This window comes from Teleopsis dalmanni, chromosome 2, assembly GCF_002237135.1.
Source record: "Teleopsis dalmanni isolate 2A chromosome 2, ASM223713v2, whole genome shotgun sequence".
NCBI lineage: Eukaryota > Metazoa > Arthropoda > Insecta > Diptera > Diopsidae > Teleopsis > Teleopsis dalmanni.
In genome coordinates this window covers 130,966-154,127 of record NC_051847.1, presented here as the reverse complement: position 1 = coordinate 154,127, position 23,162 = coordinate 130,966, and the positions used below count along the sequence as shown (strand labels likewise).

Below are 23,162 nucleotides of genomic sequence, written 5' to 3'. Positions count from 1 at the left end.
CAAACTTTGTAACACGATTAGTTTTATCTTATTGAACAGTCATGATGCAGTGATAAAAAATATACGTATGTATAGGTATATGTGTTGTATTGTATGTTTTAAGTAAGACCAGTTTTTTGTCAGAAGCAGCATTTACTGGTTAATTTTGTAAATTCCCATACAAGATATGTATGTAAAATCGTATTTTAATTTAATCAGTTTAGGTGTAAGCTTATTTGATTAAAAATTGTTGTACTGTGTCAGATGCTTCCAAATGTCAATAAAATTCTAATTTCAAAGTATTTTTATTACATGCTTTTAGTAAAAAAACATACAACAATTAAACATGTTCCTTTCTTACAAGACTGACTAAAATTCTGGATTAGCATGTATGGGGTTATTATTAAGTAATGTTGGTATTAGATCAAACTGGTGGCAGTGCATAAGAGCCTTAGCCTAACCCGAAAACCCCCAAATACCTATTAAGTAATATAAATTAATGTAATATATATTATTAGTAAATAATATTGAATACATGTATATTATGCTTACATGCATTGATTAAAAGCAAAAGTTAATTACACGAGTGAGCACTGTGGGCCGCTAATGTGCTGTATAATGCAACCGAGTGCTCTAAAGTTGTGTCTCGTTTGTCCAACGAGCTAATTAACTTGTGCGACTTTTGATGAGTGGACGCTTAGCTCCACAATTTTCTCTAGTTTATCATCGTGGATGACGACAGACACTCATGTGGAAGTTGCCTAACTTGCCAATTGATGTGAACAGATGTGTGTAGTTTAAGATGATCTAAATGTACAGGAGCAAAGTAGGTCCATATTTTATTCGTGCTTCTTGCTGTAAATATTTTGTTATTGAAGTCATGGAGTGAAATAAAATGGCACATTTCCCACACGGCTTTGTCTCATGATTTTGCTAATTTGTGTCCATTCATCTATTCTATTCTTTGTTTTTTTTCTATGGGTTTTATGGAATATTTCATGTTTCGTCCGGCAAACAATTTGAATAATTTATTTGCCTATGGTGATTTTTTGACAAAAAAATTCATTCTCGTTTCATCATGGTGCCTGCGTGACTTTCTATATATAGCTCTAAAAATGTTCGTAGAGACTGTTATTCCATCAATATTGCCAGCCAGAATTGCATTTATAATTACAGTCATATAATAAGATAAGTAAAGGGATACAACAATATCTAATTAAACTCTGAATTCTTATAGGTATTTATGGTATTTGAAAATATTTTTGCTTTCTACGTACATTTTATTAACTATCAACAAACTACTTACCAACCAGTTGACAGAACTATCTGCGCATATGAAGCCTGAACAACAAAACCAGATTTTAAATTAGAATGAGCTTATAAACTACAGCTTTATTTGGAAACACAAATTCAAGGAATTGAAAGCTGTAGTTTATAAGTTCGTTCTAATTTAAAGCACGGCAAGTGCTTTGGTTGATGTCATTAAATAAAAAAGTGACAAGAAACCTGGAACTAGCTACTTGTAGATAAACACGATTAGTCATCGCTTTCAATTTGACAGGCACGAGTTCTAAGCCTGGCACTTGCAATCGAAACAAATTATATACGGACTATAGGCAAACTAATTAAAATTCAATTATTTCCTAAGACCACTGATGATGCGTACTTGTCAACAATAATCGAAACAGCGTTGTATGATCAGCCAAATTCCAATAAAATTAATTAAATTTTGTGTATGTCATTTCTTTCACTATAAAAAAAGCGTAGCTTTTTCAGCAACACTTACATATACATACTTTAAAAATTAGGAATTCTCCTAATGAAGGCAAAAGCGAATTTGCCGAAATACGTATAGGAATATATAAAAAATACGATCGAAATAAAAGTTAAAATCCTGAAAAACAATAATTAATAATAATATATTTGCATAAATTGCTTTTAGAATAATGCGATTGTAAAATCAAATTTAGCTACTTATGTAGAACATTTCGCAGTCTTATGCATGAGAGTAACCTAAATAATTTACCTTTAAAGTGTGTCCAAATTCATCGAATTTCTATGCATGACCAATACAACATGCAATATCTGCCAGCACTGTATGTCTCTCATACTATAGCATCTTTGTTGGCATTACTATCAAGAGCTATAGATATACAGCTGCTCTAATTCAAATCTAATTAACATCTTCCCTTTAAAGCCAAAGTCCCTCGTTCTTCGTTTTCATTAAATTCAAATTTGGATTTAAGTTTCGTGAGGTTTTCTAAACAAAATACGGAAAGTAAAACGTACAGAGGCAGCCAAAGCAGACAAAGCCATTTTAATGCTTTCGGCCAATGAAACAGAGCACATAAGAGCAGAGAAATGAAATGTGTTGAGCGTTCGATCCCGACTCACTACACCCCCTGTAGTCGATGTGTATTTGCGCTATTGCTTCAGGCAGTATTGTTTTTCTGGGTTATATTCCTGATTGTTGTGTTGAGTTGCGTTAAGTGTTTCGCTTTATTTTCAGTTTTTTTGAAGCGGTTTTGTTTTAAAAACAAAAATATTTGGTTTTAGGGACAACAGTGAAAATATGATTCTTGTTTCTTTTGTATTTGTGTGTACAAAACTTCGCAGTTTGCCGAGGCTGCGCTGCTTTAGTTTTTACTGCAACTAAACTCTTCTGTTGTCGTTTTGTTTAATTTTCATTAAACTTCGCTCTTCCTGAATTTAATTGCTTTGCTGTTCTTTTGCTTCAATGTTCCTCTTCTGCTACATTTTGCTACATATTACGAATGCAGACCTTTATACACCTAGGGTCTTCAGTATATGTCTTACATTTCTAAAGGTCTGATGAAGTATGTACCCATCCCTGGAATGACGAACCATATTGTTATATAGAGTAGAACATTCATGTACCGAAGCAAGTATTTACTTGCAAATGGCAAATACTTAAGTCAATGATAAACAGAATTTTTTAATACTGCATCTTCCTATGGAAGTGAATAATTAAGAATTATAGGAGTGTAAAGAAACGATTATCTTCTAATTTGATCGTTTTAAAATCATTAATTTTTTACATTGGTATGTGTGTTATTTTTATTAACCTTAGTATTAAAATTTCTCAACGTATCAGGGTATGGTAGCACTCATATCGTATGCAACATTTACAATTCATTTACTGATTTATGTCACAATCAGTTGCATTCATTAAATATATTAGGAAGTGGGCAGTTGATTCTTAAAACGTGTCTATATATTTCTGGTTACACTTGGGTTTTGGCAAGATGGGAACAGATTAATATAACAGATTAATATAGCTAAATACTAGAAAAAAGATAACATATCTTTTTAAGAAGTCGATCGGTTCAGATCTTGAATTTATTTTACCTAAATCAGCTGTTAAGCAGTTGTTTACCTAAAGTCCATCCCTAGAAACTTCATTAATACTTATGAGTTCGGATTAGTTATCTTAAAAACGTTTGTTAGTAAAATTGAGGTAAATGCCCTATGGGCGAAACCAAACCAAACTGTTGTTTTATTTTTTAATTTTATGGTATCGAATTGCACAGTGCTTTATTGAGCTTCATTGATACTAAATTTAAATTTAGTTTTGCATATAAAACACGCCGCCAAGAGAAAAGTTTTGCTGCGGCCCCTATCGAATTTTCCACTGCACACATTCCTTTTTGGAGCAGTTTTACTGCTCTCAAGTAGTGCTAAACATTTCGAAAATGAAAATCATGTTGTTAATAGAAATGAAGTTGTTTTGTTATTTACTATTTGGCTTCGTTCAGAAGTAGATTTCCATGAGACATCTTAAGAACCACCTTCTGTCACTTACGCACTCACTTTTCAACCCACGCAAATGTGCTGCGCTTTATTATAGTCGCGAATGCTCGATGTGAAATTTAATTAAGTTGTCCTGTGACACGATGAAGGTTGGTAAAGGATTCTATGCTGACAGCAACTTTGGTCGGTTTGAATGCATAAACTTCGGTTCAAATGAAGAGGGTTACGTTGTTATCGATTTTTATGCTCAAAATTTCAGTACACTATGTGACCACAACAAAAATAGATTTTTTCTAGTTTGCAAAATTATAAGAAATAAAATAGTTAATCTCCCTGTAATTTCTTTCTTTACAGTTTCTTTGGTAATTCTATTAATGCACTGCCCTGTACATTGCACAGCGCAACAACAAAAGTTTCGTGAAACTCCAGTTGACTTGCTAGTGACTGAAGGTACTGAGGCGATGATGCGTTGTGAAGTCTCTAATCAGGCAGGTGCCGTTCAGTGGACTAAAGATGGATTTGCTCTGGGGTTTTCAGCAGTGATACCTGGCTTTCCACGTTACTCAGTGCTTGGAGACCGCAAAAGGGGCATTTATAATTTACGTATATCAAATGTTAGTATTATGGATGATGCAGAATATCAATGTCAAGTGGGACCTGCACGCCTTAACTCAGCGATAAGGGCAAATGCTAAACTGACTGTGATTTGTAAGTATTTTACTGACATTCTTTGAATATTTATTTTTTTTCAAAATTAATTTTTGCTTTGACAATTAAATGAATTTGTTGCGATGTTTGTACACCCTTATTTTTACATCTGTTACTATCTACAATGTTTATTATGAATCAAATTAAAAGTGGAAAAACAATGGCGAATGCATCTTAAGTTGCTGTGTCGTTGACGTGAGTACAGAGAGATACACTTTTACTGGCTGCATCTGTTATAATCTGCACTCTTCAGAACAACTATCATCCTCAGCACTTTTTGAAATTAATTGTGTAATAAATACCATTTCTATGATGCACCTTTTAAGAATCCTTGAGATATGACTAAAACGTACAATCCTTGCCGTGTTGCATACAGAATTCGACGGTTCAGCTGCTTTCCATTCTTTCATTTTGTGCGATTAATTGTTGCTGCTGTCAGCCAGTTGCGATACAAAAATTATTCTGCACTTGAGCAGCAATTTGGGGCACATCAGCGTTATCCCCATTAACAACAACTGCAACACTGCAAAATTGCTCCTGGAAGTGAGTTCACATTTGCAATTTAAAGAAACGAAAATTATATAAAATTGATTGAATGGAAAACACTTCCCTGCAAATTCTTGTTATTGATAATGCAGGAAAAAATGTCGTTCTTATTCTTACTACTGATACGCAAATACGTTTGTAAATTGATTTAGTAGTCAACATTTTAACTAAATTGATTCTTTCATTATTACTTAATAATCTTAGTCCGTCCTAAGGTTAACATGAATATTAGGTTTTAAAAAGTACAAGAAATTATGGCTAAAAGCAACTATAGCTACAGTAATGAAAGAGTTGTGAATTTGTTAATGATTTTTATAGATTTCAATTTCAAAAATTTAAGTCTGGAAAAATTGGAACTATTATTCCCGATAATTACGATAAAATTTTTGTGCAATTTTTTGTTTTCACATTATTATAATCCTTACCAACCCTTTTTAAGGCTATATAGATGCCAAGGAGCTTCGGGTCCTTTTACAAATTAAAAGAAATTAATTAGTGAAAAGTGTGAAAAGTATTAAGTGAGTTCCTTAGTTCCCTTAATGCTTTTTAATCGAGTTCGAAACTATGGTAAAGCTCGACACATCCTTAATATAGCCATACTCTTGGCAGTTTGTGCATTGCGCTGGACCATTTCGTTTGTGGAAAGTAAAGGGTTGCAACATGGGTTGCAGGATTTTATCTTCACTAACAATATTTATAAATGGTATACCGCTAAACCTTTTCTCGCTTATGACATTTGTAAACTCGGTGGGTTCTATGTCTGACTCAATATCTTTATTAACGACAACAAGGCAGGCCTGTGCTTCTCTTCAGTTGGTATGTGTAGTAATTTTTCTTGCTATCATCGAAATGTATAGTTATGACCCTGATAATATTTTTGGTCTCAATTTGGATCTGGATTTCAAATTAATGTTTTATGCACTTTCACTTTAGGAATTGTTTTCTTATCGAAAATTGTTTTTTTTATGTTTTTATATTAATAACTTGCGGACCCGATAGACTTCGTTCTGTCAAACAGATTTGGAATGTGACAGTTTTTTGTTCCTACCTATTTTATAGTCGGGGCAAAAAAATCTCCTGAACAGAACAGTCACCCTGGTGTGTGGGGTTCAGCTCGGGGGACCAAAGTATCTTCGGGAATCTTCAAAGTATCAAGAACTTTGGCCACCCTTCTGGGATCCACTAAAAAACCGCGACTGGGATGTCTGCCAGGGGGTTTCAAACTAAGAGGCGAACTTAGGGTTCAAACCTGATTGGAAAATATTCTAAAGGGGCAGTGGAAACTTAAAGGTGATAAACATATAAAAAGTGGGTGGCTCGCTTGGATAGTTGAGATAATGATCTGCAAAGGAAATCATGGGGATTTTGAAGTAAATATGACCGACACGATTGACAGTTTCTATTTAACTAAATTTTGTTTACATTTCATTATTTAAGATTGCTTAAACTAATGCAAAACATATTAGATTATAACAGATTTAATAAACATACCTACAATAATCAATAACTTATTACAACACACAAACTCATCTATTCTGGTTATGTTCTTGTCTTCTTATATGTAAAAATGAATCAAAAAAGTGTTGGTAAGCGCATAACTCAACAACGGCTGGACCAATTTTGAATTAGTAATAAATCGATTTTTTTGATCGCACTTTGCCATTTGCGCAACACAATCCATTCGCTTCATATTTGTATTTCAATGCCTTACAATGTGAGCAAACCGAGTTCATTGATCCAATAGCAACACATTGATAGTTACTTTATCAATGGACACATCGTAACTGAAAGCAGCTCGATTCAAACTTGCGCGATTATAAGTTGTATGTCGCACTCGCGCTTCATGCGTTTGTGATATCCGAATTCTCTCAAGTTCATTTCGGCCGTCACGTTCTTGTGCAGTATGATTAGATCGGGAATTAGTTTGGTTTGTAGCATTTCGGGTTCTTCTACCTAAATTACTTCGTCTTACAGGAGGCATATCGAATATAAATTGTGTCACATGCACTAATTAGTGATCATAGTTAATTAAACACTTTGTACAAAACACGATATAAAAAGAAAACTCAGTAAAATATTAGTATTTTAATTATTTACAGTTCATATAGTAATAACAGTATTTAATTATATTTGAAATTTGAAATATTTGAAATACTAATGATGTTGCTTCGACAAAAGTGAGTGTTTGTAATGTAATATGAATTTTATTGAATATCAATAATTCGATTTTTTTTTCGCCGTAAAAACCATCCTTGGACTTAAACGAACATTTCAAAGAAAAGAATTGACCAAATTGGCCCACGCGTTGTTTAGTTATGCGCTTACAATTCATTTTTATATATAAGATAAAAGCAGTTCTTATAAAAATACTTATTATAAATAGTTTCAAGACTGTGAATTTGAAATTTCTCAATGACCGTCTTTAAAATACTTCCGCTCACTAAAAATGTTGAGGCAAGGAGACCTATCTCCTTAATTATGAGAAACTCTGAAAATGCCCTCCTAACAAACTACACAAAATATAGTTTGGGATGATCTCTCCAATATTTGGAAGGAACTACAACGGTGATAAGGACAACGTATCATTATGGCTTGTTGAATATATCCCAAAAACAAACAACCAGTCGACTAAACTACCTGTGTATAATGAAGCCTGAACAACAATAAAACAAAACCAGACCAATCCCGCCACCATTTCGTACCTCCTGCAAGGACAAAAATCCAAGCAAAATTAAAATTAAATAACACATGTAAATAGTTTGAAAATTTCTAGATGTTTTTAATATTAGGAATTCTGCTGATGAAGGCAAAAGCGAATTTGCCGAAACACGTATGGAGATACACACACATACCGTTCGAAATAAAAGTTTAAAATATTAAAAAAACAAAAACCGCCTTTAGAACTATAATTGCTTTTTTATACAAAAATGCAAATATGAATCATAAGTTTCATATTCGTATCTAATGAATAAGAGCACATGAATGCATTTTTTTCTGAAATTGAAACTTGTGAGTTTAGAGCTTTCACAAAAAAGATATCCACATTAACAAAGTAACCTTCAGAGACTTTTAGTTTTAATTATGTGCCTAACAAATCTGTAAGAAAAATATAAGTATTTGTACTTTTACCGATTTGATCGGCTTAGCATAGTATAAGTGAACAAGTACAATTACGCCAGGGGGGTTAGGCGGTTGAAGCGCGCGGTACGTAATGTTGTTTAGTTAATTATGCCGTGCGCTTCGATAATTAAAATATCCGAGAAAAAAAACGTGAATAAAACTAAAAATTATATCAAAAACATATAAAAGAACGTTGTGTGTGAGGAAAAGTTGCAATCTCAAAAGGAATTCAAGCTAGACAAAAACAAAGGCTGTGGCAAGTACAAAGCTGCTGCATGCAACATGTTTACGCAAGCCAACACTTGACACGCACACGCCCTCACATGCACACAGTACATTTTAATTGTATTTTCTCGGCTGGGGGCGGGCAGCTTTCCTTGCTTGATTCCTGTGCGAAATACAAGTGCCTGCTACTCCTTCTGCTGCAATCGTTCTTCTACTTATTCTATCTACCTTTGCCTATTATTGTCTGCTCTCTTCTCGCAACTTTGTAGGATAAAAGCAAAAAGTTTTAATGCTTCGCTAGAGGTTCCTCAGATGAAATACCTTGAAGCGCAGAAAATTTTAAATTTCGTGTTGAATTGCTTGTTTGCTTTGCTTTAGTTGAGGTTTCGTCCTGACTGTGAAGAAGAATATTGCGAGCAATTCACAAAGTCACACCGAAGACCAGAAGTTTCCTATTATTAATTTTAAAAAGTATGGAAGTTTAGCAAAAAATGCTTAAACTTGTCTAGGAAATTGTGCCACACTTCGAATAAATTAAAACTTGAAATTTCGAATTTTACGCAATGTAGATTAGATAAAAAAAATTTTAGTAGTTAACGACAAAATTGTCTAAACGGATGTCGACTATCATACCACACATTCTTAATTTAGGGTGCGATTCCATCAACATCACCTGAAAGTCTCTTTTTTGTAAGGCTTCTCTGTTAGAATTAGATGAAGTTAAATGTTAATGGTAGACTTTTGATACAATCAATTACTATATAATATCAAATTATTGTAGATAATTTCGGCTAAGTTTTAGACAGAAAATGGTATGTCGTACACAGTTATTCGTTTTGAAGTAAGCATAAGTAAACCACAATTGTGCAAGAAATCAAACTTTTACTTCAATAAATATATACGTTAATTTTAAGAGTGTCGAAAAATTGAGGATTGCTGGCATATAATTTAAAGAGGGCAAATCAAAGGATTTTAGAAGCCAGTTGAAGAAACTAAACACCTAAAAATTTTCTCGCACAGTGAAATCAAAACAGAACACCACATATCTTTCATACCACATAGCTTCACTTTCATCCTAAAATAAATTGATAATCATATAGTTACAGTAATCATGTTTTCTATCACAAAGATATTAAACTATTCACTTGAGTTACTGCAGTAAAGACAGAAACAAATCACAGTTTTCTTGTTACAGTTTCTACATGTGTAGTCTCTGCAATGGTAACAAAAGACAGGGCATAGCCATGATGATGTCGTTTGAGTGCTGAGCTCAAACGATGCAATCTTAAAGCTTACGTGGAACTGTCTTCAGAAATTAAATCAGAGAGACATGACAAAGTTAGTTTCAGAAATGATCAAACTGAAGAACTCAGCAAAAAGCAACCTGTATGATAATGATGGACATAGATTATACATATAAATAGATTTTGAATTCCAATTTTAATGCAATTAATGTAATGTTCTACTTTAAAGTCGTTTCAATTGCATATCAAAAAGAATGTTCTTAAAACTTGATTGTCCTGTTGGAAAAGAACTCATAGCTGACATATTAAATATTACTTTATCAAAAACAAAAATTTTCTTCGGAACTTAACCCTTAGAGGGCAAAAATTTGCATAAAATTTACTGATTTTATGCAAGGGAAGCCAAAGTCATTTAATAACTCTTTGCCGAACTTTATTAAATTTTCAGAACACGAAATTCCTTGAAATTTCTTGGGTACCGGACATGAACTCTTCATGCGCCGGCTCCTGTGTCAAGTAAATATATTTGTGTATGGTTCTAGTGCATTGGAATGTTTTCATTTTGGCCCATAAATATATTGTTTGTATATACGAAAACAATTTTTTTATATATTCGTATTGTCGAAAGTAGTAGGGTGCGGTTAACTTTCGGCCACATTATGGCCAGAACATTGCAATCTGCATATCTGAACTGAACGTTGGCAATGACAGTCTTATTAAGAGCTACTATCTTATGGAACCTGACGCGTTTCGTCATTTTTCTGCAGTGGAAAAAATTGTTATGAAAAATTGAGGGAAAATACTTTACATGTTATAATTGTGTTAGAGTCAAAATTGACAAGAAACTATATATATAGTAGAAGCAGTTTAAAATTAATGACAGCATCATGTCGGAATTTCAAATGAGCTTTTACTTTTACTTAGCAAATATAATATTAATGAGAAATTTGCTTACATGTTGGTCTGCAACTATATGTCATATTTTCACTTATCCTCTTTTTATTTGATAACTGTAATAGCTGTAACAATTTTAGCACTTTTCAGTAGAATTTTTTTATTAAAAAACTTACATAAAATTTCAAGAAGATTCAAAAATATTTTAACCGATATTCTACTGCATTCATGGTGTTCAATATTTGGTAAATCCAATTTCAACTTAAGTTGCTTTGCAATGCTTTAAACTCTGAGTGGTAACGTGTAACTAGCTATAGCTGGATATAAATTATTATTAATAATTGACGAAAAATTGAAAATTTGAATTAAATATTCGGAATTTTAGAAAATAAAGGATTTTTCAAACAGCAATAAGTTTTTAATTTTCTATAATATTTAATTAAAGGCATTTTAAAATAAATGCTAGAATTTCAGAAGGTTACATTGCTATTGTTATCTCAAGCGCTAAAAGATAGATATGTATATATTGTAGTAAGGTGATATTATATAATGATACCTACGGTTTAGTGATACTCGGAAATCATTATAAATTCCTTATCAATCAAAAATGAATTGTATGTGAAAGATGTTTGAATACAGTAGCTGTTTTTATTTTTTTGGTTAATTGAATAAATTTCTCATAAAACATAAACATAAAAATTATGTTTGAAATGATTTAAATACAAAATTATTCATATAAACCAAAAACATTGAAAATATATTCAAAAAAATGAAAATAAATTTCTGATCTTAAATACTTTTTTTTTTTATCTATGCAGGAGTACATAACAATATAATCATTAAAATGATGTACAAGTTTAATATCAAATGAAATAATTAATTAATAAATTAATTAATTGATTAATTATTTGATGGATTGATTTTGGAAAAATGAACTCCAGAGTCACAATTTCGTTCCTTTCAGAAACATTGCATAGCAAATGCATAGCATAGCAAAATTTGTTTAAAGTTGAAAAAGCGGAATTAATACATAGTTTGACCTTATGACAAATATTCATACTACATTACAATGTAATATTCAGTACATACCTTAGTATAGGCAACCCACCTTTTTATTCTACACATTGCAAAGAGAGTAAGTAAGAGAAAAAAGGTAGACACATTTTTCTTCCTAATTTACACAAATTAATTTGAGGTATGATTTTAAATAAGATTTCCTTTACTTAATTTAAGTCATCTTAAACGAATTTAAGTTTTTATATGCACATTTATTGCCAGGAATTTCTTTTCTCGATTAGTATGCGCTGCGACAGACATCTGACTGTTGATATACTAGGTGTAAATAAGAGTACCCCAAATTCTATCAAGCAGCACAATAAATTGAAACTCTGGAAATGGATTCTTTTTGCTTCAACAAAAAAAATTAATAAATATTAAAAGAAACTCCGATAGAAATGAACATACAGACTGATTTATTCATACAGTCGTTTGAAGTGATTATGGATTATGAGGAATTCAGTAACTTTCTCTGGCGGCTGAAAAAGAACTTATTACATATTACTCAATGATTTGCACATGAGATATTGATACAAGCTGCGTCACTTCATCGCAAAATTAAACGGTGACATGACAGTCAAAATTGAGCCATAAGTACATTTATAATGTATCGAAATATTCTATAGGTCTATATTGCACTTTTCACAGTGTCTAAAGGATAAAAATGATTAAGATATATAAAAGTGTTAATAAAAAAATATACTACATTGGATAAAATTAATTTTATTGTTGTGAGCGAAGATAAACTGTAGAAATATTTGCGATATACCAGAGACAGTAACTTTAATAATAACTTTATTGTCTAACTCTACTTGTAACTATCTTCATATTAAAACACTTTTTTTATTCTCATATGATATGAAAATAAATGTGAAAATGAATTTTATGTATTTGACTTTGCGTAAATAAGCAGGTGAAGAAAATTACTTTCGATATCTTAACTCAGAAACAATTCAATTTATTGCACTGAAATTTATTTTTCCCGTCCAAGTCGAATTGCATTCACATATTGCAGTTATTGTGATGAAAATAATAAACATCAATTGCATTTATTAAAACTTTCTTGCATTCTGCCATAACCATTATTTTGCATTAAGTGCATGTGAAGTCGAGTACAGGAAGTCACAACTCCAAATCAGCGCAGCATATTAATTTATAAGGACACACAAATGTGAAATATTCACGAGACAAAATTAAATTTTCTGCAGAAGACTCGTAGCAGTTGTTCGACTGAAATCATAGCAATGTATCGTGTCTAAGGAGTCAAAATATGTATTCGTTAGTCATCCTTTTGCTAATGCAACTTTGGAGCAATACCGTCAACTGCTGGCTGCTAGGCTGAGATGCACAGGCAATGTGAACCTCTGTTGTAGTAAGTATAAAAACAGCACAAAACATTGAACTGGTCTGCAGTGTGATAGTTGAGCTGAATGTAGAATAACAATAACTTGATAAAATGAGATACAATAACGTGTGCCTTAAGTATACCATGCAATTACACGCGTCCTTAATACATGAGAATGTTATACGAAATGAAACAAAGTATTTTGCTAAGTTACAGCTTGTTGCGTTATTATAATTTACTAACTTATCACGATTAGGAACCAATTGTGAGGCACAACAATCTATAGACTTGAAAATGTGCTCCTAAAGGAATGCCTACAGTATTTCTGCTTATACTTATAGTGAGGCTGATATTCGTTATGTTAAATTACGTATATAGTGCATATGTTTCTGTTTTTCTACTCTATTTATTCGAATTCAATAAAAAAGAAGTTTTGTATACTTTTATTCTGTGATTTTATGGCTTATTAGAATATAAAGGCGGTTCAAAGTTCAAATTTATATGAAATTGAAGTGCAAGGTAGCAAGTTCTGAAGTTATGTACAAAGCACGTAGGAACTTCTATATGCCGATAATCAAATTATATGACAATAGCAATTTGAGTGTGATAGAATTTACTAGTTGTCAGCACAATTATGAAGGTAAAGCGTTCAATGAAGGTACATCATTATATTTGTGCCAAATCAGATAGTGCTATGTTACTTATAGTGTTATAAAAATTCAGTAAGAACAGAGAAAAAGGAATTCACGTTTTTGTTTAGGCATTTCATAAAAATTGTTTGCGCTGAAAATTGAAAAAGATTTGCCAATTTTCCATCTGAAATGCTACTCAGCTGCTATGGGTAGCTATCCCATAGCTATGGCACTATAACTTGATTTCAACTACTTTCTGCATCCGCCACTATTGGCAAATGCATTGTTGTTGCTCATACAAGCATGTCCTTTGGAATGACGCGGCATGTTGCATGGCTTTTGTATGGCTTTTGCATGCAACGGTAGCTTACGTACCAGCAACAGGAAATATGTTACAATATTAAATTTTTATTTTACCCCATTGTTTGCTTAAGCAGGCGAGTTGATTCCAAGTGCTACTTATACAACGTTCTGCCGCTTTCTTTATTTTGTGTACTGCTCAAAATGCTTGAGCAATTCCCGTATTTCTTATTTTAAAATTTAAAAAGTTTTCATTTGATATGCGCACCCATTTGCAGTGAATGCAACATTGCAAATATTCTTTTTAGCTGAAATTATATATATTGTACTGATCTTCCATGGCCGAATGCAATATTTTAAACTGTCCATCGGAATCTGACTAAGAGTATAGTTTTCCGTTGCGCTTCGACTAAAACTCCACATGAACAAGGGTTGTCTTGACTATGGTCATACAACAATATTAAAAACATTTGGAGCACATAAAATTCCTCAATGCGATGGGGACTATACAACAGAACTCCATCGTTTTGGCAAAAAATTTAAGGTACACCTACCATCACGTTCAACGTGAGAGAATGGAGGCCCACAGGTTGACCCAAAAAGTTTGGTTTGGTACACAGATGGATCAAAGATGGATGAAGGTACTGGCGCTGGTGTATATGGACCCAACACCAGCATTTCGGAGGCAATGGGCACATGGCCGAGTGTCTTCCAAGCTGAAATCCACGCAATAAGCTTATGCGTAAAATCCAATTTAATCAAAAAATCTTCTGGCTCGAAAATTATTATTTACTCTGACAGCCAGGCTGCTATTAAAGCTCTTTCTTCTTGGACTTTCAAATCAAAACAGGTCCTTGAGTGTTGCGAGCTTCTGCAATCACTTGCAGCTCGGAATAAGGTAAGCCTTTACTGGGTTCCGGGCCACAGAGGAGTTTTGGGAAATGAAAAAGCTGATGAGCTAGCCAGCATCAAAAACTGCTTTTATAGGCCCTTAACCCTTTTGTGGAATAAACTGGGCCAGTACAAAACAGATTATCAAGGAAATGGAAAATCATATGCGGCTGAAGTACTGGGTAAACTTTCCAGGACTCAGACAAAGCAAAGCACTGATAACATAACATCATACTCCTACAAAGACATTCTTAAATTCTCAAAATGTAATTTAAAGTTGGTAACGGGTTTCATTACAGGTCATTATGGTCTGAAATATCATCTTCATAAACTACAATTATCTGCTAACTCGGAATGCAGATTATGCCTCGAAGATGAGGAAACAACCATGCACATTCTTTGTGACTGTCCAGCTTTAACAACGCACAGAAGAAACCTGTTTCATAAAGAATTTCTGTCACCAGAGCAGATAAAGAACTCTTCTCTAGATTTAGTTCTAGACTTTATTCACAAAGCTTTAAGGGGCTTTGTTTAATCAATAGTGAAACTGGTACAATAGGTCTCTTCTGGCCGCAGTACCGGCTGTTGGGCAATTTTCACGTCTACTCTTTAAAAAAAAATAATTAGTTTTCCGTTATAGATCGTTTTCAAGTCTTTTCTCAAATTTAAAATTTTCAATATATTTAAAAATAAATTATTGTTATTGTATATTCTTTTAAACAAATGATCAAATGAGTAACAATGTCGCCAACTGCGTACATTTATTTATTATTTTGCTAAAAACAGAAAATATTTTAAAGAAATTTTTAGATTATAATAAATTTCTATTGTTGCCAAAATATTTCTTAAAGAAATATTAACATTAATTTCTCTCAATATCAATATCATTTATGTAAGTCACTGTATACTTTTAGGCATAAGGAAAAAAACAGTTGCATAAATTACACATTTTGTTGTGCACATGTTTCTCAACAACTGAGGAAATTAATAAAACTGTAGTGGCAATGCCGATTTAATGAAGTTGCTTGAAATTTCCATTACATCTTGCTATGTGAATAATCTATGTGAATAGTCTATATAAACAAGAAACAGCATTCTGATACAGTGTAAATTTCATAGTAGCATGGTTTTGAGATAGTTTAGAGGACTTACATATATTACGCTGTAACGTAAACTATTTTCTTTATTTGGAAGTACTTTAAAAGATATAAGACTTAGTATGTTAGAAGATTACTAACTGTTTTTATCTTAACCTATCATTTTTCTTACTTATAGCAATGTGTGGTGTAATGAATCTACTGATTCTTGTGACAAGAAAGTTTTAAGAAATCTTGTTATATTTCAATATGCTTCTCAGCAATTCTAAAATATTTCGTTTTTCAGTAACTCAAAATGAAAAACTGTCCTTGAGACTGCAATTATAAGAAGAGCACAGAAATGTTCTGTATACGAAGTATAATTTTTTATGTAATGCAGCCGAAAAAAAAATAATAAAAAAAATTTATAACATGCAAAATAGTCTATTCAGTCAAATAACTCAAAAAAGGTGTAGAGTATAGCACATTGAGATACATGCAACTATTGCATTTCAATAAAAAGTCAACGAATTTTTAAGTTTCTTTGGCTCTAGGAACAGCCTAAGGCGGCAATGTTGCTAACTGACATGTGACAATACTGCCAATAGCAGTTAGGCGACTGTGAGTACAGTTGCAATAAAGAGAATTGTATAAAATCTGAATTTGACAAAGAAAATCCTTTATTTACTCTTGCCAGAATAACCATTTGGCTTGACTTCGTTTCCAAATGGAACAAAGAAAAATAAAATTCGTCACACAGCTCCGTTTTCCGTTTGCATTGTTACGTATTCTTTTAGGCAAATAAAAAACCGTACGAGCGCACACCAAAGCAGTTGCATAATCTCAGTGTAATCAACTTCTTTTGATGAAGTCTGTTTGACAATGGATGTTTAAAGTAGAACTTTAAAACTTCTCCAATATTCCAAATTATTACAACAAAATAATGTTTAAAATATATATGGAATATGAAGTCCAAATATGTTTGATATCGAAAATACTATAATGCGAATAATCAACAAAAGTCAAGTTTGAAGAACGCTTTCAAGTAGCCACGGGTGCTATCGTTTCTGGAATGCAGGTACTTTTAAGCCAAATTGACAGTAGGAAGTGTTGTCTATGGCGACAAATGTGGGCTATGTCTATAGAGACAATCATAGAGAACAGAAAATATTAACAAATATTATTTGAATTTAACATTTGTTTTAATTTAATTTGAATTCAATAACGTGTTTAAAATTATATCTTGCGTTTTAAATATAATATTTCGAGCTGTTTTCTAATCTGTGCTGAGCTGTGCTCTTTCACTTATTGCGCTGAGTCCATCTAGATTATTGTTGTTATTATTAATATGAACTCTGCACTTTTGTTAATTAGGGTTGAAGGTGACGGAAAAATCAGGCGCTGTGTAAAGCTTTTTCATATATTCTTGGTTATAATAAAGGATTATTCAGTCTAAGCCATCATATATTTAGTTTAATGTTCGCCGTTTTACTATATAAATCATTTATTAACAATTTCTTCTATAAGATTGTGAGAACCCGCTATAATGCTGGTGATTCCTTACATTTCATAAATTTCATAGATAAATCACAGGTGCTATAAGTTACACAGCATGTCCTGTTTTGGCTTTGTAGTGCATGAAATTTCCCATATAACTTATATACTATTTAATATAATTTATATAATTCGTATAATTTAACGTTTTTGTAATCAAAATTCTCAGTCACAGGCATGTTTTATTTACGTTTAAACTAAAAAATGGGTAACCCTGTCTTCACTATATCTTATCTTCAATAAGATAATTATTTCAAAGTAAATTTTATATAATTGATTTGTAACTAAACTATCTGTAAGAATTGTATTTATTTAATGACAAGCAAACGTGTAACTGTTCAGAGTTGTTCATTACCATTTGCCAAATTTGCAAGTCAGTAGGCAAGAGGAAAGATAAGAAACACTCGCATAAACAAAATGGAGTTAAAGATGACTGCAGAGATGCAGCCTCCTGTTGACGTTTTTAATTTGTGCTTCTAAAATTCTAAATTACGACACGTTGACAAACGTTACGACACATGGAGCAAGTAATTCACATCAGCGCAATCAGCCGAGCAGAACCATATGCGGCACGTACCATGGAACTTCTTTGCATGCGACATCCTCGCGTTTGTACAGTACGTGTTTACAGTGCCGCGGCCTCGGCCACGACCATGCACCACAGCATTAATGCCTTCCTCTGTTTGCATATGTGTTAGACAGTTTTGTTTTTAATTTATTTATATGCAACTGAACTCAACTCTGAGTTTGTGCGGATTGCGGTTGAATGTCCTTTGTACTGCTCTCGCCGTTGGCGTCCTTATTTTGGCACTTATGATGCGCTGTAATGTTGCGTTTATTATTCTAAATGTGAATTTCATTACAGCGATGTTGAAATAAATACAACCACAAGGACAACACCGTAGCTCAAAAGCTTAGTGATTACAGAACGAACGAAACACAACAAAATGATTTCTCCTTTCTTCTATCGCAGGATGCAACACGCGTTTAAAACGCTCCACTTAAATCCAGTGTGCACTGTTAAATTGTATACCAAACAAGCATCCGTTGAGCAAAAGCAATACTAACAAAGAAATTAAGAATAAAACAAAACAAAATTGAAAATATCTTCTATAAAGTTAAGTGCATGTGCATTATTTTAATGCCACCTGAAGGACATTGCATGTTTACTGAAAAAATGGAAAATCTTCCTGCACCAGTGGTGAATTCGCGAATCATTGTAGAAAGAAGAAAGAAAAAAATATTAAGAAGGATAAAGTTGGAATGCGAGAAATGGAAAAAAGTAAAAAATTGAAAAAGAGTGTACGTTTTGTATATTCTTTGTTACTTTGTGGCGCATCATGAAGAGTAGAAGGAACTTAAGATGGAACACACACATGTCAGATGCACACATCCTAGCAGTTAAGTCAGCATACGGCGAGACATACATTAGCGTTTTATTTGGAAGTTAAAGTGATGTTTTGTCTGACTCTCATGTATTCCTGACAACAAGTGGAAAGCACTCTATAGGAGGATATTGTTTGAAGGCTTGATGGGATAACGGGGTGACGGGATATGGTATTAAGTTGAGTAAATCAAACTTATATTTTATGTTTAAAATAAATTTGTAAATTTTGCACTTTGATCGCATGGAATAACAAAAAAACAAGGCAATTGATATTGAAAAAATGTGGAAATATTGCTATATTATTTTTTCAAACCTTTGAATATGATAGGTACATAAAATACATCAGATGAACAATATAATCCAAAAGTAAAAATACTCCAGATCTCACAAAAATAAAATGCGAAGATTTTTTGAGTGCAGGTTAAAATCTGTGTATTGAGTAGGTTCCCACTTGGAATCAAGTCATTTGATGCTCGAAAACTGTTCTATTAAGTTAACAATTCATTAAACTAAAAGGTTTCTACATATTCTGCATTGACTAGAAAATTGTAATTTTCCGAAACCCATTCATCATTCAACTACTTTATTCGAACTTATATATGTACTACATTTTTGAAAGCGGTGTATTTTAACTATATTCCTTAAGAGACTTATTTCTAATAATACTTAATTTAGAAAGTCCCAAATATGTATTAAAATATTCTTGCATATTTTTATTTAATTGCAGCACCACCGTCTTCTATTGAAATCGAAGGATATACGCCCAATTCAAAAGTAGAAGTCAGAGAAAACCAAGACCTAACTCTAAAGTGCACAGTGGCAAATGCGAAACCTAAAGCTGAAATTATCTGGTATCGTGGAAATGTGGAATATAATTCAGGTAAGTAAAGTTGTCCATCTATACCTGTTATTTCTGTCATCTTCATTCAACATTCAACTTCAGTTAGTGGCTTAAAAATGTATTTCAGTATTGTTTCTGCATCGTTTATGTTGCTGTAAGATAGAGATGTAGTAAGATAGACTACCGCTATTAATACTGTCCATATATACTTTACATAATTCTATAGTCGGGCAATTAAAAAATATTTGTGGAATACAGTTATTTGCTGCATATTGCACCAAATCTGATTTAACATTCCGAAAAGCTTTTCAGAAGTATTACATCATAACGAAACACGTTATCTGTTAGTTATAGTCGCTATAGTTTCAATGATTGTCGTCGACTTTACTCTGGCATTAGGCTTTATGCAGCATGCAGCAGCAACAGGACTAAAACTTAGAAGTACGTGTGGAAAATTCTGACGCGGTCTTGTAAACTAATTTATAAATATGTATGTGAATGTATGAAGCGAAAATTGATTACAAATGGAAATTCAAGCAAAGAGGGGTAAAAGGGTGAAAAAATCTTGTTCTTAACGGTTGTTTATATTATTTCGAGATTGTTGTGACGTGTCTACATATGTGTCACATTTGTTATTTTTGCGCTGGAATGGATTTTACATTTGTAAACATATTTTATCACAAGTAACAGATTATTGGGTTACACAACGAATAATGCAAAAGTCAGTTTGCAAGTGAACTACAGTTTTTTATATGTAGTGAGTTTGCGTTCTATAATCTTTTTTTTTAATTTTGTACTGTACGTACCAGTACATCGAAATTCTCATGAAATTTATTTAGGAATATTATTTTAAATAGTATTTTGCGAAACGAGAGTGAAAGATTACTTAACGAATATAATAATTTATCTATCATCAAACTTGCAATGAGGAGATGAATTCAATGTAACAATTAACTAATTTACTATAATTATAATTATAATTTGAAAATGTAAGGAGCATATGTAAGCTGGAATTAAATATTTTGTTTCAGTTACCTGTAAAAATAATGAGAATTTAAGAAATATATATATATATGTATGTATATTAATTTAGCTTTAAAATGGATATCTTGATATAACTAAGCAGTATTAAGTTCGTAAAAACCATGTGTTCAAAAAGAAATTTAAATTGATAGAATTTAATCAATATTAATCTTGAAATGTGTCATATATAAAAAGATCCTGTTTTAGACCTACCATATTTTATACAGAAAAAACAATATTTTAGATAAGAGTCATCGAAAAAGTCTATATATTTTGAAATATTACTATTAAAAAATTCTAGGAATTTATTATTTTTGTTAAAAAGGTTTGAAAGAAAGAAGAGATCAGAGAGAATTAATATTGCATAACATAACCTAATTTTTATTTTCCACATTATTTTAAGCTCAAAGCTGACCTTGTTAAAATTAACAAGCGTTGAGTGTCTGTTGTAGTTTATTTTATTCTTACTTAATTAGTGCAAATGATGTATTAATATTAATTTAATGCAAATTAAAGTTTGCACACACTTAAATTATATAAATACATAAGAAGTTCAAATCAGGAAGCACTCAAATTTAAATAATAATTTAGCTGGAAAGCAAAGAGGGTTAGGAACATTTGGCGTAAATGTGAAACCAGAAGTAAAATGACCTAAGCTGCTGCCTTAACGACGCGCCTCAGTTTTAAAAAATCAAATGTCCTCGGAAGGCATTAAATGGTGGCGTCAAATTTTAAATTAAATAAAGGCTGAAAATGTAATCAATGTAAGCAACCAATCAAAAACTCAAAAACCGTCATCAAGCCGTCCACAGACTCGCCACTGAATCGAGAGGTTCCTGAAAACTTCTCAACGTAGTTCCTTTATAGAATTTCCTTTTTAAGTGAATGTGTTAGTTACTTACCGATTTTGGCTAAATGACAATTTTCCAGTTGCTTTTTATTTTCTGCGTCTTTTCTTGCATAATTCAGGCAAGAATAACAATCACTAACAACGAAACCATACGACATCCAACATTTACAAAAATGCTAATTTTATTACTGATGGCTTGGCATGAACCATTTTCAGTGCACGCTACACTCTGCGGCAGTGTGTAAGGTGAGAGATATGCCGATTAGTGAATTGATTAAGGGCACATGTTGTTTGCATAAGCAAACTACTGATATGTGTGCAGGCACAAATGATAATAGTGATTGCGATACAGATAAGCGTATTCATCTTTCTTCGGGGTCAACTGAGCTGTCTTGCTTTACGTGATACTACATTTTTTGCTCCTATTCAGCACACTGATGATAGCTAAAATTGCGTTGGCGTCGTTAGTGTTCTTGTGGCATTTTTACTGCCACTCTTGTGGCAATAATTTTTAGTTGTCATTCACAAAAGACAAACTCATTTAAAAAAAGATTGGTACCTCAAAATTTCGCTCTTCGTAAACAATAATAATAAAGAAATGACAAAATGACAAATTGCGATTATAATGCAAAGTGCAGAAGAACACAGCAACATCATCCTTATGTGATATACTAGTTTTGAAAACATAAGCAATAAGAACAAATTAAGTGGGAATGAGCTCGAAAGAGGTGTGTTTATAATGTACAAGGTTTTTATCGTCTGTGCTGTCAACATATTGTGTGCGCTCTCTCTAGTAGGAGGGAACGAGAAAACAATGTTCATGTGCGTGTTGTTTAAAAAAATGGAGTGAGTATTGGTAAATTAACGTAGATTAAGGTTATGGAAATAATTTGAGTTACTGAATCAAATACATATGTTTTGAATTCTTTACAAAAAATGTGTTAAATCGACAGCCAATGTTTTCGATATACATATATTTTTAAAGATCTTACATTTGCAAAATTTTACATGTTTATTCGAAAACAATTTTATTTTATATCATAGAAGAGTAATGGGAAAATTGTGATGTTAAATGATGAGAACTTAAAACTGATACAAAACTGGTAAACAATATGGTAATGATTGCAAATGCTACACCATTAAAGTAGAAATTTAATAAATTATAAATATAAATATTATTTAATAATAATAAAAGAAAACACTTAATTGGTATCGAAAAAGTAGAAAAATGGAATACCCTTCAATAACTCTATATAATTGAATGCTAGGTATTAACTATATATCACAATATTTTGAGTATATGAGAATATAAAAATTTATTAGCGGGCTAATTGGTCATTTAAATAGAAAAAAAAACTATAATTTATTATTTATATTTAAATACAATTTATATTTTACAAAATTATTTTTCCGATATTTCGACTATCTTTGATAGTCATCTTTATCTGTATCTTTATTTCCTTGAGGATGACTATCGAAGATAGTCGATATATCGGTAAAATAATTTAATAAAATATAAATTGTTTTTGAAAATACCTAAATAATAAATTATAGTTTTTTTATTTTTATTTAAATGGCCAATTAGTCCGCTAATAAATTATTATATAACAGTATATGAGTATTAATGTATATAAGAAATATATTTTGAACAACATGGTCTCTACGAAAATGTTTATGAATTCTGCATATTTATTTCGAAAAGAAATTGACCCAAGAGTGT

General features: G+C 32.0%; 1 protein-coding gene across 1 annotated transcript in view; it reads left to right on the top strand.

Annotated features, from left to right (window-relative positions):
• LOC119682915 (kin of IRRE-like protein 1) overlaps positions 1–19,727 on the top strand; it is a 37,268-nt gene extending 17,541 nt beyond the window's left edge. Inside the window, exons 2-4 of the mRNA XM_038096461.1 lie at positions 4,105–4,458; positions 19,456–19,608; positions 19,672–19,727. Coding sequence (XP_037952389.1) covers positions 4,105–4,458; positions 19,456–19,608; positions 19,672–19,727 — 563 coding nt within the window. The remainder of the gene's footprint in view (positions 1–4,104; positions 4,459–19,455; positions 19,609–19,671) is intronic.
• Positions 19,728–23,162: the final 3,435 nt, after the last annotated feature.